Below are 26,313 nucleotides of genomic sequence, written 5' to 3'. Positions count from 1 at the left end.
CTATCTAACACAGAGAATCCTGTGATGGATGATGCACTGTGGTTAACAGTACCAATATGAGAACATTTTCTCATGAACCATAACAAATGTACACTACTAATATCTGGTGTTAATAGGATGGTTTATGGAAAAAATAAGCCAAAATATATGCTATAGATTATAGGGAGCAGTAATATTTTTATGATATTCTTTCTTCATTTGTAACAAATGTGCCACAACAATGAAAGTTGCTGATGGTGGGGTGATGTAAAGGAGTCCTGTATGTTATGCATGATTGATTGGTAAGCTTACAAATTTTCTAATTGAAAAATGATAATAACAACAATTTAAAAAACATGCTAAGTGATAGAAACGAGGCACAAAGAATTACAGATTGTATTTTTCGATTTATATAAAATGCAAATATATATATATAAATCTAAAGAGACAAAAATCAACTAGTGGTTATATAGGGCTGGGGATAGATAGAGAGATTGAGAGATTACTGTTAAGGGAATGGAGCTTTTCTTTTTGGAGTAATTAAAATATTCTAAAATTGATTGTGGTGATTAATGCACAGCTTTGTGATTACACTAAAAGCCACAGATTGATTATACTCTTTGGATGGACTGCATGGTAGGTAAATATATCTCAATAAAACTGCTTTAAAAAATTCTAATGAATTGGACAGTTAGGGTCATGACATAACAGACAGAACAAAAAAAAAAAAAAAAAAAAACCTTTCCACCTTTCCTTTATACCACATTTATGCTCAATTAGAATGCCATTGTGTGCAAGAGTCCAATTGAAAGATATGCATGGATTTTTCTTTTTTAAGAATAAGAATTTTCTCTTCCATTTCATATAATGTATTGTTGATAACATAATTTTCTGGTAATTTTAGATATTTCAAATCAGTAATTCATTTCATAGAATTTTGACAACTTTTAAATGAATTTTAAATAAGGAGAAATAACTTTTACTGAACAAATATTAAAGACATTAGAAAATAGTTTAAAATATTTACCTGTTATATTTCTCACTTATATTTCATTCTATATGCAAATAACTTCAAAAATATATTCATAAATTTATGCTCTGGCTTATATACAGATATTTAAAAATACTCGCCTTCAAGAATATTTCATAATTTAAGTGATAACTAAAAAGGAATTATTAAAGTATTTTTTGCAACTCTGGCAAAATGACGATAATAAAGAATCAGCTAAAAGTATGCTTGAATTTTGATCAGATAGACTGTAAGCTTATGCAAAACATTTTTTTATTCCCTATTTTAGGGCAGTTGTGGGAAGTTGTAAATAGCCTTGAAGATATAGTAATTATATAAAAATAAAAATTAAACAAACATCAAAGGAGAAATTTAAAATTTACAGAAATCAATAACCTGTTAGTTAACTTCACATTTAGGTAAAAAGTGTGTCACATATATAGAAAATACTTTTTTCCTAATTATGTGGCAATGATGCAGATTCCCTTGCAGATGAGGATAGTTTTCTTCTTCTCCCTTTTAAGGTGATTTATGAGTGTCATCAGCAACATGTAAGATTGGTCTTTGTAAATGCAAAGGTGGTGCCATCTGGGAAGTAGGTAACAAGGTTTCCAGTTTGCTAATTTCATTCTTTTTCTCTCATTCCATTATGGTAACGTATGCTCTCGGAAAACTGTTTCCATATAATATTTTTCCTCCCAAAGGGAAGAGCCCCAAGCCATTAAATTCCATGAATTTCATCTTCTCTACAGTTTAATTTTTAGACCACGTAGCCTTATTTTAATGATATCTTCCTTTCAAGAATTTGTTTTATCTAGTGTTCTACTTGTTTATGGCAGGAAGGCAATTCCAGTACCAGTTTCTCAGTCAGGGCTGGGAAAGGAAAGCCCCCTATTTTTTCCCCCTTAAGTCAGTTTGTGAATTAGCAAATTTTCTGAAGAGCTTGGAATCAGGCATTCTGTCATCTTTCCTACCTAGCAAAGAGGAACTTGAATGTCTGTAAAATCAATAGGTTGATACCTTCTCAAGAGGGAACAATGTTTGGGAATGTTCTACACCACTCCCCCACGTCCCCACTGCCCCCAACCCCCTCAATTCACAGATAATTTCAAACAGCTTTCCAGGTATTTTTAAGCATTTTAGTATATTTGCCATTGTCTTCCAATGATTCAAATCCTTGAAAAAAGTCTTCAAACAGGATCCTTTAATTCATTATTGTCTGTCCTCTCAATTCTGAATGACTAGGGTATTAAGTAATTTCAAATATATATGTATACTTATTTGGGATAGATTGAGGGAGGAGAATGATACCATTTGCAGGCAAAAGGACTTTGGCTGTCCGAAGTTAATATTACATGCTGTTTCCTGGGCAGGTTGACATAAATCTCAGGACTAAGTGTAACTCCCCAAATTATGATAAGAACACATGAAACCTCATACACACGGGTTATGTGAAGATTTGTTAATCAGGTAACATGTGTTCACTGAAGCAGCAAAATTATTTTAATTTCTGCTAAATACAACAGTAGAAAGCTTTAAAAAATATTTTTTTTGAGGCATACAGCTGACTAATGTGAGAATTGAAGGGTAGCAATATTTTTCTCTTTAATCCAGGAGTGTGCATTGTCAGATTCAAAGTTAAAAATCAACAAAGATTGATGTGGTTCTCTGATACCCTTTACCCCAACCTTCCAACCCTGAGATAGGAAAATACAGCAAATTCAACCTCCATAATTGCCAGAAGAACATCTCCATAAATCTAAGCAGCTGACCTGTTGATTGAGAGTAATTTTCCCTAATTTATTTTTAAATTATCTCAAGGTTTTCATAGAAAAATCAGGGAATGTAACAGAATTATCAAAGAAATATACTTGTAAAGTCAATTCCCCACTCTCCTTGCCAGGAAATATCTCCTTCAAAGTGGCAGTTTGGCAATAAAAATGCTTCCAGAGGAGCCACAAATGAACAGAAAGGAGATAGTCTCTCCACTCCTCCTCCCCGCCAAAAGCCGCTGAGGAGCTTCTCTGACCACGTCCTTTCCCTTAGGCCTACAACACCCATTCTGCTGAGAAAAGCAAGATGAAATTAGAACCTCCATGGCATTACTGAACCCCATGTTCACATCATGCATCACCATCCAAATATACATTAGAAATCACAACTTACAGGGTTCCATGTATAACCCTGTAAAAAGGAAAAAAAAGGTGGGGGTGGAATAGGGAATGAAAGGGTAGCAAGTAGGTGAGGGGGAGGGAATGTTCATGAGAAAGAACTAGGAATGCATCTTCCTCTTGTAGTTTTAGGTTCTATTCCGATGAATTGTCACCTTCACCATGCAAAACTACAAGTGTTGTTCTCTGCAATCTTTGGCAAAGCAGTGTGGAATTCTTCCCTTTGAGGTCATACTGGGACTGTCACAAGATAAGAATCTCTCCATTTGAGTCTTTGCCTTTTCTAATTGTCCTGTCACTCTCCACCTAAAACTTCATCATCCTCATCATCACTATCCTGTAACCCCTTTTAAACAGTCTCTGCTGCTGACAGCAAACCCTCTAGTTTTTATCTAAGTTTTTCAACACCTTTTATTTAAATCCCTAAAGACAATGATATAAGTTGGTATAAATCTTGGCTTAGGCTCAGTTAATATTCTGAAAATTTATCCTTCTTTTGGCAAGGAAAAAAAGTTTACTCTGAATAGCATATTTAAAGTTGTTAGGGAGATAAAAGTCAATCCAATCAAGTTTTAGTTCCTACAGTTGAACAGTACATAAGATAAGAAAACACAAATTTAGCAACCACAGCCACTGCAGATGCTACAAAATATTAGTTTATGTAGTCTTTTTTATTCAAGCCTTATTTCCATCAACTGAGAGCTGAGGATTCTGTTGTAATAAGTTAAAACTAGGCAAGTCTATAATTTTAAGGACAAATTACATTGAATTCAACAAAACATGATCATAATGACTATATGCTACAGTTGGAAAATTATCCTAAGAACAAAATAAAGTCACTTACTTGCAAGTGAATGGTAGTCCTTTATTCCTCACACATCTTTTGGCACATTGGTCGGCAGTGTTCATTTTTTTGGTTTTTATCTTCAGTAATGGGTCTTCTTTAATTAGGGTAGTTTTTGCTGACTTTTTGAATTCGTGAAGTGTGTTTCTTCTTTTCCTCTGTCCCTCTATTAAAAAAAAAAATGGAAGGAATGATTTTAAGACTCACACAGGAAAAAAAAATGTCCTTAAGGACCACCTATATGCTAATGATTTTAGCTGACAATATATTTGACCTCTGGGTATGGGGGGATGGAGAAGAGAATGATATTTTCAGATAGTGAAAAGCAAGAGGGGAAATTAGGGGGAAAAAAAACCTGTCATGTAGATCTACATGACATGTCTACGTGTTTCTGATCTACATTCTTTCAAGTGAAGCATGCTTTTAAAAATTAGGACATAAAAAAATTAATAAAAAAAAAAAAAAAATTAGGACAGCGGTCACACTAAAGAAATACATAATACCATATTCTCCAAACAGCATGAAAGCAAGCATAAATACCAGAAGCATATCATTTCATGCTTGAAATTAAACTATTCATTTCCTTTCACAATCATTACATAATATATAACTATAGTATTAATTAGATAAACCTGTTTCAAAGACAGGCAAGCAACTTCCCATTACAAACTGTGCATTGAGTACATTTTTCTGCCTGACTTTCTAAAGTACTATTCATAGTTCAGCCCTTCCTTTCTCATTTGTTACATAATGTTTTCAGTGATACTATTTCTTAGTATCATTGAACTGTTTGTCTTGAGATCAAGCCAAGAGCTGTAAATCAAATGTATGTAAAACTTCATCCTTTAATGTAGCAATATCATTTTTCTTCATGAAAGTATACTAAAAGGTCCCTAGATAGCAGGAAGACTCCTACTAAAAACCTGAAAAACAGAACTGAAACATCCTAAAGGACTTAATCTTAGGTATACTTTTAGGGTATGAAGAACTTGTTTCTTTATTCTCAACTTGCCCAGAGTAACCCAGTTTCCAGTGATGATCCCCACCTTTACCATGCAGATCAAAATGCCTCAGAGAATTCAGTTATACCAAGGAAGAAAGGAATGTGCCCATCCTTGGCCTGTCAACTCTTTTGAACACCTTTATGATGACAGCAAGTTTATTTCATCCATTTTAAAGATGAAGAAAGCAAGACAGGAAAAAGTTAATTGACCACTTAGAAGAGCTCAGATTTGAAATATGGCTTCCTGGCTTCAGAACCCCCACTCTGAAGTACTTGTGATGCCATCTTTCTGTAAGAATTTCTAAGAATGATTATGAAACTACAGTTTGTAAGCATTTTCTGAAGATTTGGAATGGAGCTACCAAAAGAAAAGAAATTGGATGGCAGAGCAGGAAATACAATCTTGAACTTTATGTGTGGTTAAATCTTTAAAGAGGTAAAAATTTTTGTGTGGAAAATTGGGAAATATGGCTAGCAGAAGAGCATCATCCTCTAAGTCTGACAACCACCACAGGCTCCAGTTGGTTTATTAAACATGTTGCTGCTACTCATTAATGTCCATCTAAACTAAAGTCCAAAATAATAAGAGGAAAATGTGTGGTCCTGTGAATCTCTGGTTCTTTGTAAAACTCCAGAACACAATCTCCACAAGGCCAATACCCATTACATTAATCATCAATACTTGAATGATGGTTACATCTTCAACTTTTCTTTGCCCTAAAAGATGGAATGGCAATCATATGAGCCATACAGTTTAAAAGACATTTTATTCTAGAAATTCAATCAATCAAGGAATCTACCAATATGTTATTTATAAAGTGTGGATCTTCCGTAATGTTGGTTGACGTAATAGTGCTAACAATCTTATTGGTTTCTCAAATGAACCCTTTTAAATTATCTGAAATGCTAATACCCCAGTTTCTCAATCTACAAATTGAAAGTTATATTAGCTTTGAAGTGAAAGCAGTTCTTTAAACTTTACTTAGTAAGTAAATATTTGGAAATCAATGTGAATAAAAAATGTTATGAATATGCAATGTTTAATTTTGTTTTTGAAGTTTCCTGCTTTAATTTCTAGCATAAGAGACAGATGAAATAGTCATTCTTGAAAGTAAAGAAGGTACAATTCTTTTCAAATTTTGGTTTCTGTTCCAGGACCATGTAAATGGGAGACAACTTTTTCCATTAACTAATTTCTCCTTCATTTGACCTTCATTACCAGTTCCTAAGTATTGTGAAATGTTTCAAAGCATAATAAATTATCTGATTTTCCTTATAAATTTGAATATTTATTAGAAATAAATAGTAGTAAATGGATGCATAAAATCATTTAAAAATTATAACTATCCACCAAAGTGGAAGAAATTGATATTATTTTTCAAATTACCCCCAACTAAAAATAGAGACTTAAATTTGGCCTGATTATCTTATTGCTGGCAGAATGGAATTTGTTTATTACATATGTCTAAGGGTAGGAAAATTTTGCATACAAATAAATTCAAAAATTCTAAGGCAAACATTAAATTCATAAGTGCATTTTAAATTTTATTTATTTATTTATTTATTTTCATTACCGAATTTGTGGGTTACAGAAAAATCATAGTGTTTCCATATACCATCCTAATTTTAACAGCTTACAACTGTGTGGAATATTTGTTACAATTGATAGAAGTCCATTTTTATAATTGTACTATTAACTGTAATCCATGGTTTAACTTAGGGTTCACTGTTTGTTTTATATAAGTGCTTTTTATCAATTATCAAATATAATTGGACCCTGCTCCATGCTCTGATTTCCTCTCTCAGCAGTACACAATATGAAAGTAAGCACTGGGGACTACTGTAGAGGAAAGAGGTCTCCATGGAACTGTCAATGTGTTTATTTCTACAGATCCTCAGTTGTCCTATTGAAATGTGTTAATGTATGGTTGTACCTCATAAAAATAGTTCACCCTTATTGTGGATAATTTTTTACATCACTACCTTCATCTAAAGATCAAAAAACATTCTGGAAAACCAATAAATCTATGGTTTCCCTTCACTAGATAATAAATAGGAGTGAAAAGCTTGCCTGGGACTACAAATCTAATCAGGGGCAATAGAAACAAGATACTAGGATACCTTTTTCATTATTTATTTCTAATGATTTAGATATGTTTCCTTATAATTCAGTTATTTCTCCTACTTCAGTAATTAGTTAATAATATGAAGTCCTAGATCATTGTACATCATGTAATCCACACATCTATGACTAATTTCTTCTTCAATAAAAGAAAAACTCAAAGCAGAAGTCATTCAAAAACAGCATCTGAAAATAAAATTCCTTTGCTGAAAATAGTTTCAACTTTCTCTTCCATATGTATTAACAACTGATGCTTATTTTACTGAAAACAGTTCAAAGCCAAGCTTAATTTGGGAAGAAACTCAAAAAAATCTTTGGATCAGATTTTTCCTACTATTTTTTGTGCGTGACTGTTAGTCAAAGTTTATAAACAAAGTATTGAAATGAAATCAAAGGGTGAGAGATCACTGCACTTTGTCATACTTTCCTGTACTTGCATAAGTTCTTTTCTCCCTTCTTCTAGTATGGGAAAACATTCTAGAAGCTATATTTCCTGAAGAACCTGCATCTCTATTTTAGAACTAATATCATTAGGATCCTAATGAAAATCTACAAACAGAGAGTAGGGTCAAATGTATCAAGGTACTTGAAGAAAGACACATTTCTCCCCCTGGTCCCTGGGCCTCACATTCATTTCTCTCAATACCTCATATATTTTCTTCTCTGTGTGGACTAACCATTGACTTCAAAGGAAAATCAGTGCAAGGAAAGGATTTGTAGAGTGTGGAAAGAGGCAGGAATCTGGTTCCACACATTCTGAGAAACCTACCCAGATGATTAGTGATTAAGAGCTTAAAGTGGCAAGGTGGCAAGATGAAAGTATACAAATAATTAATAGAAGAGAATGGTTGTGACTGGAGATTTAAACTCTCTAAGACAAGAATCATAAATAGAAGTCCAAATTGTCATTGTTATATTCAAAGGACTTATTACGTTTCACAAACTGACAATCATCTCCCATTCTTCAAAGAAGGCAACTAATTCACAAATGTTGATGTCAAGAAGAAAGGGTTTGAAGGATCACATCAGGTTTAACTGAAATGTTTATAGCAATAATAATCTCTTGCAAAGAGCTTTATAAAATGCAGTGATATCCAATGTGAGACTAAGATCCTCCCTAGACATTTCCCTCCCTACCCTTCTTTCTACCTCCTTGTTCAGGTTTTCATGCTTCAGGAGCCTCCTGGTCTCTGCCTTCATTGTCCTTTTGTGACTAAAACTTGCTTTTCACTGTGCAGCTAAAGTACAAATCCAATCAAGTATCTCACCAACTCAAAAACTTTCAGCTGTTCCCATGATGTGCAGAATAGAGACCACACGGTTTAGCATAAAATTCAAGCTTGTCCATGTTATCCTGATTTAGCTTTTCCAATCACAGTACATGCTACTCACCTTCACGAGCCCAGTACTCGGGGCACAGGATCACCTGTCCTTCCTGGACATACCTTACACCTTCTTGCCTCCGTGCTTTTGACCACTATGTGTTCTCCTGACTTTGGTTTCAGCCATGCTACCCATCTTTTCGTGTCATATACTCCCAAGCCTGCTTTGATCTTCTAAACTAAATGAACCCTCAACTACGGTAGATTAGTATTTCTAATGCAGGGCTTTTCTTATATTATTTAGCAAAATGGATTTTTTCAAAATAAGTTTCACTTGAGTTCATTGCTGCTGTCTTCAACATGAATACAAGAAAAAAACACCACCACATATTTCATTCACATAGATTTAGTTAGCAATCTCAGCTCTGTCGTGCAGGTAGCTAACACAATAAGAAAATTAAGGTCTTTAATCTTGTTTCCTCAGGTAAAGGGACCCCAATAATAATAATGCCAACAATATAAGAATTACATAAGCTTTTTTTTTTTTTTAGAACTTAGTCCTTAGCAGTTCTCAAAAAAAAGTAAGTCTCTTTTTTTTTCTTCATCCTTGTATCTCCCATGGGCTCTTGGACAAGAGGTGTTCATCTGATGTTTCTTTTGTTACAGGGGATAATATATTTGTTTCCAGTATAAGTGAGAATGGCAGAGGGTAATTCTATGTAGGCCAAAACCTGCAGGGTGGCTTGGGCTCACAATATGGAATATTTCTTAAGAAATTTTTAAAATAAAAGTTTTATCTCCATAGTGCATCCTCTTCATAACTGCTTGGCAACTTATCAGGGTATTCATTTCTTCTCTAAAATGCTGTTATTTTATAACATGTACAAATATAGATTCACAGAATAAACCAAAAAGCTTAACCAAAGCAAGTAACAAAATAAGCTCTAAAATGTTCAATTTTAGGTGACACATAAAGAACAAACTTTATCTGTATGTTCTAAGAGGACTATCTAGATTTTGCATCCTGGAGAATATTATTTTTTTAAAAAAATCAAAATAAACCTCCTATCCATGGGGAGCAGGTGTAGTTCAGTGTTTGTGTGCCTGCTTCATATGTACGAGGTCCAGTGTTCATTCCCTGGTACCACCTTAAAAAAAATAAAGTAAAAATAAAATAAAATAAAATAAACCTGCTACCCAACTAAAGGCAGACTTTCTTTGATGATCTATTTTAGCATTATCCACTTCAGGAATTATTCACAGCATAGCTGTGATTCCCAATTGGCCTCTCCTTGCCTGCCAACACACTCTTGGGCTGTATTCTCCCCATACTCAGGAAACTCAGTCATTTCAACATTGGCCAAAGTGAAAGATAATTACAAATGTATATCTCCTGCCAAAACCTCATAACGCATGCCAAAAACAAATAGAAGTTGTCTATGGTTGATCTGCTGTTTGGGTTTTCCACATAGCTGACTTCAGGTAACCATGTTCTATTTCAGAACATCAATATTTTTGTCTTTGAAAATGAAAACCCTCAAAACATTAGCCGTGATTTCAATTTATTTCTGCTTAAAATCCCCTAGGTCAGAAATGTCTTAAAACAGTCTATTTTAACCTGATACATCTCAAGCAAGTTAACCTTCTAGATTTGGACTAATTTCTTTACTCTTTTTCAGAAATCACCTAAATAAAACAGGTTGTTTCCCTGAAGAGCCACTTCACAAAATAGAAGAAAGCCAGGTGGGTTCAATGACTTGTCCTTTATTTCAGTCTTGAAGTTTTCAACCCTTGGATAACTTCGGAAATTAGATGAGAGACCTAACAAATTTCATTTATAATTTATCACAAAAGATATAACCAATCCTCTCTTTTGTATTTCTAAAAGGACATGTCTACCATCTGGGCATTTGTTTCATTCTTTTATTCCCCTGTTCCCATGGTTGATGCTCACTGTCTTCTCTCATTGGTATCCCAGCCACTATAATGATAATACATCCAAATACAGATGTTTCCTCTTATCCTGATAACAACAGAAAACTTCCAAAAGCAGCAAATGAAATCTCTAAACTACCAGGCAATATACACTCCCAAGCAACTCCTCCCCAACCTGTAAGTTCAGGGGGGAAAGTGTGAGACTGAGTGGAGTAGGTCTGAAGCTTTAAGCAAAGTCACGCAGTTGATGCCTTCTTGCACTACAGTTTTGAAAGGGCAGGCATCCATATCCAGAAAGAATGAGCTCTTACAAGAAAGGCTTCTCTTTCATTTTCATAACATGCCTATACTCAGAGTTTAATCTGCCTTGTCCAAAAGAAAACCGGCATAGGGTCAAAATTTGGCCCTGAATGTTGGCTTGGGGACGTGGGAAAAGGAGAGCCACGTCCTTTGGAAAACTGTCCCATGGAAAAGGATGAAATCCAGTTGTACTGGCCATCACTCTCCCCTCTTCAGACTGACCCTCTCTTCAGCTTTAAACTTATCCAAAAAGTTCCAACAAGTGGCAATACTTCAATCTTATCCTACAACCTGCAAATACTGACTAAGTGAGATGGGGCAGGGTCTGTTGAGAAGGGACAGAGAGACTGAGGAGTTACCATTGATCATTTTAAATGCTTTTCAAATAGAGAAAAGATGTCAAAGAAAGCATAATGAAAGCTTTTAAAAAACCTTTGTCACATACTAAATTAAGGAGGCTGGGAATAGGGTAAAGAGAGAGTGTTAGAGGGAAAAGGTGAGTTTAGCAAGAAAGAATTAAAATAATAATATAATAATAATAATGAAAGAAGAGAAAACTAACCTGCATAGGGAATGGCGATGGGAAGCAAAAGGAGATGTAGGAGAACATGCTGCAGCAGCAGGAGTGGCAGAAGTTTGGTCACCCACATGGTGCTGCTGGACGTGCTGGCAGATCCCACTGGAGGAGATGCCCGGGTGAAAGAAAATCCTGTTCCGAGTCAGTGTCTAAAAGAGCCAGTCGACTCTGAGCTGCTTTTTATTGCGATGAGCTAAGTTTGTTGTGTGATTAACTGGAAAGATCTAGGTCTGAACTCCCTCTTACGGTAAGAAACTGTTTAACAGCAGCCCTTCACTCTCTTCCACCCCCGTCCTTTCCTCACTCTCACTCCCCCCCTCAACAATACCAAACAGATCCCAGCCGCCTCCCCCCCTTAGGAAAAAAAAAAAACTTACAAAGAAAAGGTCACCTGGCCTGAGGCCAGCTTCAATTTGGAAGCTCAAGCTCCAGATCCCCGAGCCTCCTATCCGAGTAGGAAAGGGAGGAGAAAGGCTCAGCCCAATAGCTAAATCAAGGCACAGGCAGAGGACCAATTCACTAAATTTAAACACAAAAATACATGTGTTTACATATCTATTTGGGAAAAGAGGAAGGGGAAGCAGCATAATAAGAAAGCAAAGAGCTGTCTCTCAGCCAAACATGCCCTAGCTCTTAATCTGTCTAGTTTCCCTGTGAAAGCCTTCTAAGGATTTAAAATACAGATGCACTTTCTCTAGGGTTTTAAGAGACAGGGAAGGAAAAGAGAAGGTGAGACAGCAGAGCTCAGGCAGGTCCAGCACAGGTAGAAAGTGGTTAAATAAGAAAAGGGTGCAGTAATGTGGAGTAAAAATAAACAAACAAAAAAACACAAAAGCACCCAACATTGTGAGGTGGGAAAATTGTCCCTGCCTCATGGACTCAGAACCTTTATTCAGAGCTGTGCTAAACTCCCAAATCACCACAAATTTGCCCAAGGTACATGAAAAAAAATTTTCCGATTTGGAGTCTGTAATAAAATCTGGCAATTCTCTCTTTTAAAATGTCTAACAGATTGATATTATCCACTGCCTGTCCCTGGCAGGTAAATATAGCACAGACAATGTATCTGGAACATACACACTCGTATGTATCTTCTAAGACTTTCACTAGAAACCCTCAAGCTGTTTTTAATTCAGGAATAATGAGTATGCGTCTCTTTCCCAGCTCCGTCCCCCCACAGGCACCCACTTCAGGAGCCTCAGCGTCTAAATGGAGGGATGAGGGGCTTGCACTGGCTGGACATGGGGCGGGACAGCGGCAGGTTCCTATCTACCAAATCTTTGTGAGATAATTTCCCAAGCTCGCTTTCCCTTTCTCTCCCTCTGTCTCCTCTCTCCCTTTTTCCCTCTCTCTCTGTTCACAAGATTTGTCTTTGTACCTTGATGTGGATGCTCTGATTGCTTTAGGTGAAGGCTTGTTTGTGTGTCCCTGAGGTGGGTGTGAGGACCAGCATCTGGGGACAGAGGAAGGGAAGGCGGGCCAAGCATGGGAATGACGCCAGGACAGTGTGTGGCTATGCCAAAGTGGTAGCAAAACTAAGGTCACCGGAAGAGCACCTTTCCCTCCACACAGGACCATTATTCCTCCTTCCCAGCACTCCTCACACCCACCTCCCCAGAAAACCTGCCTGACCGTCCTCCAAGGTTGTGGGATATTTAGAGCAGCTCAAAACATTTCAGATTACCCTTTTCTATTGTTAATCCTTCTCTTTTTTACTTTCTCCTCATAAAAAAAATTCTATGCAGAATTCAAAATAATTTGTCAGCCTCATCCTGGAGTCCCAAGTATCCATTTTAATTTCCTTTTTTACTTCCATTAAACTTTTTTGGAAAATCTCAATTTCAGTGTTTTCCTGGCCATGACCCTGCATTTCCTCATGGCATCTTTTGTACTTTATTAGGGACTACAATTGCTTTTAAAGAAACTAGATTTTTTTTTTTTGGTAGATAAATTTTTGTAGGTGAAAAATGAAAGAGATCAGCCTATCCTCATCTCCTGCTCTCCTGGAAAAAAAGTCAGGCTGTAAGTATAATTTCGAATATTGTTACACACTTGAGGCTAAATCTATTCAGGATAAGGATTCAAGGCAACACAAGGAGATTGAGTAAATTTATTTAATAGGTCACACATTTTCACAATATGTTATTGTCACATTAAACACAACAAACACTTATCTGAAACCTATTTAACCACTGTATATTTATACATTTTTTTGAAATAGTTTCTCTATACTGAAATAATAGCTAGTATGCACAGAGCTTTAGTGCATGCTAAACATCATACTAAGTACTCTTTTAAAAAGACTGTCTCATTTAATCCTAACAATAAATTTATAAAAGAAGACATTAGAATTGCCACTTTTAGTCAAGTAAGATTGGCTAAATTATTTTTATTCTTAAGTAACTTGTCCAGGATCCCACAGAAACCAAGTTGCTGATGTGAGATTCAAACCCAAGTTGGTCACACCCCATAGGATGGTGTGACTTTATGTAAGCCCCTGAGGAAAAGGAATCATGTTTCTTTTGTTCAGAACTATAACTGCCAAAGTTAGCCTAAGTCTGAACATACAGAAGATGTTAAATAACGATTTACAAACTAAACCAATAAACAAATATGATAAAGTCTCCCCTGAATAGAACAGAATACACAAATGAAGCCAATTATGTTATTATTTTATCTTGTCCTGATAGCACATTCTTTGTTTTTTCTAAGTCATAACAAGTATATTTCACCCATTCCTTGCTCAGTACTTTTATTTTCCTTAGATGTTATTCAAGCTGTTGGTATAAACCTCCAGAAATGTGCCTGAAAATGTTTCAATGAAATAGAAAATCCTCTAAAGAAAATACTATAAATGCTACAATTTCTGTAATTACATAAATACAGAATGAATACTCATTGTCCCACATAATATTTTAAATCTGTCCTAAATTTGAGGTCTCTATTATCCTATGTAAACTGGGCAGATTTAATGCAAAAATGTACATGATTGTTCCTTTTTTAAAAGGTTGAACTTGGTTTCAAAACAATAACAATAAACCTTTGGCTTCAAAAGCCCCATGTTTCTAAAGAACGAGTGATGTTTGTAGCAACATACATTGGAAAGAAGCTCATTCAACCCTGTGCTCTGCAGACCACTAACGAGTTTTGGGCTCTTGGAATATTCATTTCATTTTTTTAAGTGCCCGTTACATGCTAGGTGCCATTCTGTTTGCTGTTGGCACTCCTATAGACTCAGATTAGTTAGAAAGCCTGGTTTCAAATCCTAGCTGTGTCACTTGCTTTGTTACTGAGAAAGTTAATTAGTTTACCAAGACCTCAGTCTCCCTACCATTAAAATGAGACACTGTGTCTAAACAGTACAATACCTGCCCCCCCCCAAAAAAAGAAGTGTGTGTATCTAATAAGTACGTGTTATTATTGTTTCTGAGTTACAGACAAGGTTTAGAGATTGTAAGCAACCTGTTTTGGTTAAACTGCTAATAAAGTGTGATTCTAAATCACAGCTCTCCAAATCTCAAGTCACTGCCCTCAAATACTATGTCACATTGAGAGAGATCCAGATTGAGTTAACCCTCTTTCCATTCAGATTTAAGATGTGGTTATTCTAATTACCTAAATTCTTTACTGGTCGCCATATTTCTGTAGTATTCTTAACTTCCACATCTAAGAAAGCAGCACCTTTGGGTATATCTTATTTTCCCCATGCAATCAATCATACATCTTCTTATTCTTTCCCTCATTGCTGGTTTCATCCTCTAAATAGTCATTTTTCTTCTAGAGTCCCACCACTGAATAATTTATGTTGACTATCCTTAATGTAGGAAATATTGCCAAGTTAATTACAGTTTGTACTAATTTCCTCTAAAGATTTAGCTCATTTCAGAGCATGTGCATAAAATGTTGGTCAAATACATTAATTTGCCTCATCTTACATTGTGGAGCTCCTAATGAAGAAAGAAAGAAAGAAAAAATATACACATGTAACAGTGATATATGGTCATTGGGTGAATGCTACATATACTTTTCAGAAAACAAAATTTAAATTGTATTTAATGTTTAAAGTTGAGTAGCAGTTCAACAAAAATATTGTATCATGTAGATACCATTTATAAATACATAATCAGACTCAGAAAACATAATATGTTACAGCAGACATGATGGCAATTTGCAAAATTGTTCACAAGTGGGTAAAATGGACACACTTAGACCTAGACCAATGCTGTCCAATAAGGTAGCCCCAAGTCATATGCAGCTGTGTAATTTTAACATTACATAAAATTTTAACATTACATAAAATTTTAACATTAAATAATATTAAAAGTATCCTTCCTCAGTGACACTAGTTGTGCTTCAAAGGCTCAATAGTCCCATGTTCGTGGTTAGTGGCTACCATCATGGAGTCATCACAGAAAATTCTACTAAGTAATATTTATCCAGTCTAAGGTGATTGGTGTAAATGTCATCCAAATGTGATAATGGACATACCAGAGGGATAGAGCAAGACAATGATGTTAAAGATGTATTAAAAAGAGAATATTAAATAATAATCTGTATGTTGGGTGACATTTTAGTCTGAAATTCGCCCCCACTTTCTTTCTATCCATAGTTTACATAGTTTGAACAATGATAACAAGACTTGGATTGCTTTGTCTTTTGAACACAAGCTAATTGGAGAAATGTCTAGCACATATGACAGACACAAGCCCAGCGAAATAGGTCATGAAAAAAAAATTGTTTTGAACAGGTATTGCTAACGAAGCACCTGTTACTTAAGGAATGTGATGAAATCCATGCTGCTAAGCCCAGGGTCTCTGGAAATGAGACAAACCTTTGTGTATATACATGAAAAATGTCCTGATTGAAAACAACTGACAGAAGTTGAGGTCACTTTATAGACTTAACCAAGTTTTGTTAAAAAATTAATTCAACATTAATTAACCACTGAATGAATTTTAACGGTTACTCAATCAAATCATAGTCTCAGCTACTCACCCATGACTTTTGTCACACTCCCAGGAAATCTGTTGCAGAATTTGTGGTGAGACCACAAGGCAACATCCAGGAAAAGGACAGTAACAGAGTACAACATCACAGGATAGGAATTGCCATAAGCATAAACAATAGCGGGGTTATTTTTTCTCTAGCAATATGTCATATATACTTAAACAGAAATGATCATTTTTCTTCATGCAGTTCGCTAATGGCCATAAAGCAAGAGCATGGTACATATTAAATAAATTGTTCTAGAATCCAAAGATAGTCATGACTTGAGATGTGCCTTGCCTTGCTGGAATAAGAGAAGATCAGGAAATGTGAGCTAAAACTAAGCTCTCTGATACTGCATTTTCAGTTTTCTTTTCTGAGTCACGAGAGGCCATTCACTGAATCCAGGGGGCCTAGTTAACTAACACTCATCACCTTGCCCTTAGAGGCCAGCTTTTATGTATTTCCAGGTGTTGGCTGCTTTGTTAAATCTGGAGTGCCCCCAAACTTATAAAGCCCAAGCATTCCACACCTGGTACTTCGGACACGGGCATATTAGTAAAATGCATGAATTTGTTTTTCCTTGGGATTGGAATTCAACAATTGTGAAATTATTAATGTAAGAAGACTGAAATGTTTGTGGCAGGGTACTTTTTCACAGCAATTATTTAATCCATTTCTATTGCACCTTAAAAGCCTCATAGTAAAATTGAAGTTTCTCTTTTACCGTATGTACATGTTGTGTGTTTATTGTGGTCTTGGGAATATCTGGGGCAACTTTATTTACCAGCTGGCACTCAATACCAGAAATTACATTTTAAACTTGGGTTAAAAAAACTTCACCTGATGGAACAGCACTTTTTTGTGTAAGTTGGGGGTAGGAAGAAAACTTGTGTTTTTTGTTTGTGTGCCTGTTTATACTATACTATACTAAATATACTATACTCTAAACAGCTCGTTTGATGTATTGGCCTTAATTATATATCACATAACAGGTTTTTAATTAATGCTAAAATAGTTTTGTCCCATATAATTTATTAATCCTGGTCAATTAAAAGAGTTAAATTTATATCTGTTTTATACTTAATAAGGCAGTCAAGTTTGGATTTTGAAGAAGCCTACACTTAAATTCATAATTTATAAGGCTAGGACTCATCATTATAAATTAATCCCTAATAATGGTAGGGTCTTTGATATGTATCTTAAGTCTTTCTTATTTGGGATTATTTGCATTTACTGGCCTCCTGGAGACTTTGTCCAGTGAAGGCATTATCATATCCACCAGAAACATGACTTCTCTCCAGCTAGATGATCTAGTTGTGAATGAGGAGGAAAATTTATGGTTCTTGAGAATGTCTAAAATATTCTTTAATTATTTAACCTTGCTTCATTTGTATGTTTTTAAAAATTCACAATAATACTAGGGAAAAATTAAAATTATAGAAAATGCCAAGAGGAAGTTACAGACTAAGTATCTTGCTCAACATTTTAATTTAATCCCAAATGGAGCAAGAAAAATAACTCTGGAGTGAGTCAAATGTTTTCACCCTGCAACTCTAAAACAGAATTATGCCTCACTTATTGATTAGGTGATGACATTTAGCAGAACACCCACTACGAAAAACACCAGTTTATAGCTATCTTTACATTTTTGCCATGATAGAAAGATATTTGCATAGTTTTCTGACTCTCTTTTGCATGTTTGTGAACAAGAGAGGATATAACATTTTCTTTTAAGAGTAAAATTAATAAAATATCTTTCAGCTATTTCTTACCACTCTGAAAACAGTGAATTTACCCTGTTTATGTTTAAATATATATTAATACACACACATACACACACACACACATTAGGAGGTACCAGGGATTGAGCCCAGGACCTTGTACATGGGAAGCAGGCACTCAACCACTTGAGCTACATCCACTCCCCATATACTAATACTTTACAGGTTTTTTTGGTTTTTGTTTTTGGTGCCTTTTTCTCCAGAAACACTTTCCTCTCCAAAGTGTTGTTATGCTTTATGGTTATTCAGCATCCTCCCAAATATTACTACATATCAGAAGAAAACTTTGCATATTGTTTAATTTTCAATTCAGGATTTCTGTAAAATATGTAGCTTTAATGCCCTTTTCTTGTTATGGATTTGACTAATTCTTTCCTAGGGCACCCAAAGTCAAGACCAGCCAAGTCCTAATTATACCAGTTACTAACTAACAAGCCTTGGAAAAATTAATTCACTTTACTTGTGTGAAAAATGTTTATAATACAGTTATTTAAAATTATATTTATTGTATAATTATTAATTATGGTAATGATTAGAAAATTATACAACATGTAGGACTTATTTAGAAGTACAAGACAATTTTGGTTAGTATCACTCTTGCTACTGAGAAGTTTAAGGTATCCTTTTGATCATTCAATATTTCAAACAGAAAATATCTAAATTAAAATGTAGGATGAAGACATACGTCTGGCATAATGAAGTTAAGAAGCCCCTTAATGCTTAACAGGTATTTAATCCAAAGCATCTGTTAATATTTTACAATAAATTTTAAATGAAACTAAATATGAATTAAATTTTTCCATACGTATGCATTTAGTAACTTATGTAGTGAGGCAGAGAAAGCCACAGAATTCCATGTTATAAAATATTATTAGTGAAAAATTATATTTAAGTAAAATAATTTAATTTAAAAAAATAAACAGTTTTGAGCATGAACAACTTTTCATCGGTATCTTGCTTGACTAAAAGCCATTAAAGTAATCTTCTTGAAGGTATAAGATATAGAGTCCAGAAACCTAACAGCATTTTTATTTTGTTCTATTAAATCAGTTAAAAAGAAATTAAATATCGACATGCTTTGTCCAAGGGGTCCTTATCAATGTACGTGATGGTTAAGTTTGTTTGTCGCATTGGTTAGGCTTTGGGACCCAGTTAATTTAACCAAAATAAGAATCTAGGTGTTGCTGTGAAGGTATTTTGTAGATGTGAGTAACATCTAAATCAGCTGACTTATATGTGAAGAAGATTACCCTCCATGTATGGATGGGCCTCATATAATCAGTTCATGGTTTTAAGTGCAAAAACTGAGGTTTTCCAGAAAAGAAGAAATTCTGCCTCAAGACTGTGCAAAAAGTCCTATCTGAATGTCCAGCCTCCACGGTCATTTGAGCCAATTCATATATAATTTCTCTTGGTTCTGTTTCTCTAGAGAACATTGACTGACAGAACTCATTTGTTCAATAATAAAATATTGACTGAATTTTGTTCTTCAGAACAATCCAAACTAAACATTAATTATATTCGAGCCCATGCAATATGTGACTGAATAGATTTTGTCCACCTTGTGTATGTATTTCAGCCAATAGAAGTGTTTGGCATAGCTTAGTGACTATCAAAAGCTATTCAGAATCTGAGTAGGATTTATAATTTCTATCTAACATATCCAAAAAGGTGTTTATCTTCAAACAACATGAGATGATAGTAGTAATTTACCATTTAATTTATATACATCCACACATGCACATGGACACATACACACATATGTATATGTATATACAACATGTATATTTACGATTACACAAATAAAATCGGTTGGTCAAACCACCATGAACTACTAAGTTAGCTAACCATTTAGTACACCGCTGGAGTTGTAAATGACCCAAGATTATTCAATTTACAAAGTGAGAAGCTGAAAGTGAAAGCAGAGTTCTACTTTTCTAGAATTCAAAGATACTGAGCTCTGATATCTATCTTTATACAAAAATTTAAGACTAAACCCAAGAAACTTGTACGTTGATGCTATTTTTGGCATTGATTTAGATGCTAATAAATACTCCTAATAGTATATAATTTTTAACAGTAGCACCATCAGTAATTAACATGCATTTTCATTAAAACTGATTTCTGATAATTATACACACCTTCAATAATATATTTATAACCATACTTAAAATAATTTCTAAATTTGACTTGAAATACTTACCTTGAAATAATTTGATATTTCTGTGGCCATAGCAAGTCCTGCATGTTTATATATAAATGAAGTGTATTTCTGTAAACCTAAATACACTTATATCTTTAATATATTACTTTATATGTCTTTCTAGTCATTCATCAATTCAAAACATTTATGGAACACTATGCTAGGTGTTAAAAATACCTCAGTGATTTTATATTTTGCTGTAGGCAGAATAATGGCTCCCAAAGCTGTCCACATCCAAATCCCCGAAACTAGTGAGGATGTCTTACGTGGCAAAAAGGGACTTTGCAGATGGGATTAAAGTTAAGGACCTTGAGATGGGAGAACACCTTCGATTATTCAGGTGGGTCTGCTCTAATCACATGAGTCCTTAAAGCCAAAGAATCTTCCCCAGCTGTATTCAGAGAGAGCCATGTGATGACTGAGGAGAATCCGAGGAATAAACTTGCTGGCTTTGAAAATGGAAGAAGGAAACTACCAGCTAGAATGTGGATGGCCTCTCGAAACTGCAAATATCAAGGAAAGAAATTCTCCCCTAGGGCTTCTAGAGAGTAACACCACCCTACAAACATCTTGATTTAGGCAAGTCAGACCCATGTCAGACTTCTATCTATACTACACAAAGAAAATAAATCTGTCTTGTTTTAAACCACCAAGTTTGTGGTAATTTGTAACAATGGCGGACATAAACTAAATATACATGTTTATTTCTTATTTCCTGAGTAGTTTACGAATACTTTAAAGGTAGGAGTCAAGTCTTATATATCACTGTATCTTTCCAAAATGCCTATTTCTATGTTTTTTGCACTTAGTAGATATGCAAGAAATCTTGGTTGAATGATTGATACAACAAAGAAAGCTTTAAAAGTACTGCTTTTACTGATTTAGTTTGAGATGGGGACCCTAATCTCATCGTGGTTTCAGGCTGTGCAATGATGCACCAAGATTTTCTGAGAGAAATATTTTGCAATGTGTTGTTTATTCAAGTAATCAGGAGAAAGCACCAAAATTACACTTGACATTGCAGGAAGATTAGCAAACAATAGGGCTGTTTTGAAAGACAGAGATCTGTGTCTTTGAAAGGGGAAGTTGCAAAACTGTCTTTTCCTTTATCTATTCAGATTCTTCAGGAAAGGGTATTTTACAACTAGTATTATCCTTGTTGGAGATTCTTTTACACATCTGGCTGTCCTCCAGTCCAAGTTTACCTGATACCCTAAGACTCTGGGATGCAGATCCAATATTTCTGTGCAAAATGTAGCTAAAAAATATTGATGTAGCAGTGCAAAAAAAAAAAACTGTCAAATAATTTATTTAAAAGGAATAGGAAAATAGTTACAGAAATTGCACAAAGCCTGTCAAACACAGATGGGTTTTGCTGAAAATCCTAGCCACATCCTCTTGGACCTGTGCGTGTAAAATGGGTAATTGAAAGTATTTTTGTTTCCCTCTTACCTCACTGGCCCATTTACTATACCTTGGATGGCTTTGTATTTGCACATCTTATTACAAACATAAATCATATGTTAAAATCTATTCCAATTCTTGCACTTGCTAGAAAATAACATTAATAACTGTGAATGCCCACTGTACTAACAGATAATGAGGTAATACAAAGAAATAGGAGACATATTCCCATCCAAAGGAGGAATTATCTTCCATCAATCTACATAAAAATATTAACTTGTGCAGGTCTACTACAAATGTTTATACATTTATCCAAACATCTTACTTCATGTATTTTTATATTTAATTTTGTGCTTCCGTTCTTTGTATTATATTTCTTATGAAGCTGCTAAGTGAATGACCACATCAGAGTTTATTTCTTCCTTTTTTCCTCATTTATCCTAGTTTTTGGTGATCATCATGGCTAGTAGGTAATATCCATCTGTTTCCAGTCTCTGCAAACCTATAATTGTCACTATATTTTATGGCTTAAAAATAACCAGAACTAACATATTTATTAATTTAAGAAATATGCTTGTGAAACAACCAAGATATCTCCCATATTTATTTTGCTTTCATCAATTTAAATGAAACAGCACACTACAAAATGCAACTCCAGACCTTATATTGAGCTCTAGTCCAAGCATATTCCATATTTTATGCTCTTTAAATAAATGTTAAAAATTATCTTCACAACAAACAAATCAAATAGGTATTGTTATTATCTCCATTTTATAGATGAGAAACTGAGTCGAATTATAGACAGGTAGCACATATGAAAGCTAAAAATGGAAACCTAGCATTCTACTTCCAAAGCCTATGCTATTAACCTCCAGCAAAAACATATTAAAATTTTGCATAGCAGTCTAGGGACAAAAGGTAAGGGTTTTTCCTTCATTCAAACCTTGAGTTAAAGGTGGAAATGAGGAGAAATCTATTCCTTATTAATAAAATGGATTTACTCTTCATCTGATAGGTGGCAGCATGCATTTGTCACTTAATCATTATCCACTGCCCTTAGGTCAATATCACTTTCCATGTTTTTTGAACCCTATTAGTGTCTACAAGTTTATTGAATATTGAAATCAAACACTGATTTTAGAATCCTAATTTACCCCTTGCTGTTAATAATACCTCCCATTAGTAGTCATTGATCACCACCTTCTTATTTCTTTAAAGATAAAAATTCTACCATCATTTTAAGTAGTTCTGGTTTTGAGATGTTTGTAGGAAACTGTCTTTCATGTTGATCTGAAATATATCACATTATAACTTTCATGCATTTGGTCCTGATTCTTTCTGCCACCCAGGGTCAAAGAAAATAAAACGATTCCCTTTCAAATACATAAAGAGGGGCACTGCTTCAAGTGACACACTCCACTTCAGTCCTTTAAACTACTTATTCTCAACTCTCACTCATGCTCAAATGCCCTCTTAAACCAGGGGACAGTGAAAGCCTATAAACACCATCTGATCCACCCACCGGGGAACTCTGCTTAACTATTCATGAATTAAAAACCGAAGAGATGTCCATAGGGTTCAATTCTTATACTGCAGAACCTGCCGCCTCTTGACAAGCTATTAAATGTCCAGAACTGGGAAAGACATATAAATGACACCAGGTACATTTGAGCCTTTTAATAGGTTGGATCCTGGGGGAAGCAAAGTGTACTATCTCTGTCCTGATGCAAATTTTCTTTCTCCACATTTTATTCCCTGAGATCTCAGTGCCCACTCAGTATCACCCCTCCAGGCAGCCTTGTGAAACTATTCTTACAGACTTTGTGGATATTTAGGAACAATAAAATATAAAATGTACATAAATATATTTTATAGCAGTATTAAAACGATGTAGTAAAACCATTCCCACATAATAAATTCTCATAAATGTAGTAATTTTGAAGTGTTATTTTCCCATGTAATTCTTTCTTTAACTCATACTGCTAAGGTTATGTCAGCTCATATATTCATATATGATTTGCTTATGTAATATTAACACATAAGCATTTGATATAGAAGTATTTGCTGGTTTTTAAAATTGAAATCCAGTGTAATTAAGGACAAAACCCATATCTTCTTAAGAGAAAACTGTTTGGAATGTGAAAATAAAGACAACTATAACAAAAGCATCCATAAACCTTTGAACAATTTACCTACATTTAAAAGCAGAGATCCCTGTTTTTCAACTGGAATAAAATTTAATTACAATACCACTAGGATCAAGAATAACTCCCAGATAATATGTTTTAAATTAACTAAATGACACCTTACACTCTTTTCACATTTACTCCAGGAACCCCTGATCTTCATAGTTCACAAAAATATAAACACACTTGTCAGATCACACTAAATTTATTAAGATTTGGCAGAATGCCCACACAAAAAAGTCGTGTTTCAGAATGAATTTAAAATAAGAAAGAAAAATAAGCTCTTAAGCAAAGCAGGTTGCAGGTAACTAGCAAAATAATGAATTCTTTTGGTATTTATTTATCATATACTTCCCATTCCATTTTTATTCAACAAGATTCTAATGCAGATTTACTGCAGCCTGCACTCTGTTCATTCAGGCAGATGTAATTCAAAATCTCACTGAGTTAAATCTGTGTCATGAAATAAGCACATTCCCTAGATAATACCATCACATACACTAATGCCTTATATTCATTTTCACCTGATTCTTGAATTTATATAGTACTTGGTACATTACCTATATTAGCTTAGCAGAGTTTAGTCATAAAGCATAAGACATGGCTACTTCAAATTAAGTAATAAAATGTCAGATAAGAAGTCTTTCATAATATTTACAGAAATAACATGCATCTCAATCACTATTCTTTAATTTCTTTATTTGTATGCTGTCATTTGCATTTTATTTGTCCTTAAGAAATTTGTAAATAACATTATACTGCTATATAAAATATTAATAAATGAAAATATATTAATGTGCAAAAATGATTGCACATAAATAAATGTACATCCACATATTCAACATGTGTATTGAGAAATAAGAAATAGTATGTTCACAAGTATTACATAAAATGATGATAATAGTTTAATGTCTTTACTCTTAAAGGATCATTTCTCCAAATCAGTATTTGCTTTTTTTACAATGATATTAATAATTAGTCATTAAGAGTTTTTGACAGTATAACATTTTTCAAAAACAAACCCCTCAAAAATGTAATGACCAGATATATTTGATTTAAGAATGAAAAATGTTTTCAATAGGACACAAATTACCCTGATGGCCTACTAATATGATGCACAAACCATGTTCAGAATCAACCTAATTTTCTGCTACTATGCACATATTTCTACAGGTTCTAGTTCTGAGACTAAAGGATCTAAATTATCCAAGTGTATTTATAATTTAAACTCATTGTTGTTAATAAACCAAAGGAAAACAGCTTCTGAAAAAAAGAGTTTTATAAACTTTATTTTGCTTTAATTCTTGCAACAAAAACAGAGAGGTCGGCTTTTTGCTTGCCATTGAATATACCATAACAACAAAGACAGTCAAGATACAATAGTCAACTCAAACAAATTTTGAGACTAAACTAGCTATTAAATATATAATTTTCCCATGAGATAGAGCTTGAGTGCATGTTCCAGTGAAATAAAATTTAAATGGCAATAATTAAAATGCAGTTTAAATTTTCTGCAAAGAGAAATATTGTTTTCATTCTTACTAATCTTTTCCAGCTATTGAACTACTTTAATATTACAATTATCTCCAAACAGGACCACTGATTTCAAAGAAAACTGATCATATAAACAGGTCAAATTTTGTAATCTCATTTAAAAGAAGGATAGTTCTATTTAACTGTTCAGATATAGCATGTATTATTATACTTTTTTCTATTATTACATATTTAGTATACTACTATATAAATATGATATAAAAAGATACATGCAAATTTGTATTTAAAACATCACCATAGAATTATTTCAAGAATGTTTGGGACCAGAAATAAGAATTGTTTACTCTAATATTTTAACTTGTTACTTATCTTTGAATAAGACCAAAAGAGTTAATACATTAGTATGCAGATATACTGTTGAACAAGATAGGCTAAGGTTCATGGTTCTGGAGATAACTGTAGTAGAATACAGTAGACAAGTAAAGAGATAATGACTAAGATCATTTCAGATAATAATAAATGATATGAAGAGTATAAAATGGGGTGATATGTTAGAGTGATGGGACAGGTAAGAATGGATATTTAGACTACTCGGTAAGACTAAGAGGAAGAGGTGACAAGTGCATTAAGACCAGAATGTCAAATCTGGGTAAAGGAATTCCAGGCAGAGAAAATAGCGGGTATGATTTGATTTTCTCCAAAATGAGCCCTTTATCTGACTTACCATCTCAATTATCTTCAGTTACCTTCTGGGCTTCTCAATAAATTTTTGTAGGTTGGCTCAAAGTCAATATAACAAACCATGATATTAACTTCCTTTTTACATTTGCTGTATTAATTCTATAACTGTTAAAACAAGTACCATACAATGGATTGGCTTATACAAAGAGAATTTATTGGCTCACTGTTTTGAGGCTAGGAGAAATCCAAACTCCAGGCATCAGAAAGGGATGCTTTGTCGCAGAAGACTGGCGTTCTGGAGCTGGTTCCAATT

The 26,313-nt window shown here is 34.2% G+C and overlaps 1 protein-coding gene across 2 annotated transcripts in view; it reads right to left on the bottom strand.

The window, feature by feature from the left end:
- Positions 1-11,737, bottom strand: part of HGF (hepatocyte growth factor) — an 81,099-nt gene extending 69,362 nt beyond the window's left edge. For both annotated transcript variants that reach the window (XM_004473380.5, XM_004473382.5), the window contains exons 1-2: positions 11,248-11,737; positions 4,004-4,169 (exon numbers count right to left, since the gene is read on the bottom strand). In XM_004473380.5, the coding sequence (XP_004473437.1) occupies positions 4,004-4,169; positions 11,248-11,335 (254 nt within the window). In that variant the 5' untranslated portion in view covers positions 11,336-11,737. The remainder of the gene's footprint in view (positions 1-4,003; positions 4,170-11,247) is intronic.
- Positions 11,738-26,313: the final 14,576 nt, after the last annotated feature.

This window comes from Dasypus novemcinctus, chromosome 5 (assembly GCF_030445035.2).
Source record: "Dasypus novemcinctus isolate mDasNov1 chromosome 5, mDasNov1.1.hap2, whole genome shotgun sequence".
Taxonomy (NCBI): Eukaryota; Metazoa; Chordata; class Mammalia; order Cingulata; family Dasypodidae; genus Dasypus; species Dasypus novemcinctus.
The sequence above is the reverse complement of the archived record's forward strand: the minus strand, read 5'-3'. Positions and strand labels throughout refer to the sequence as shown.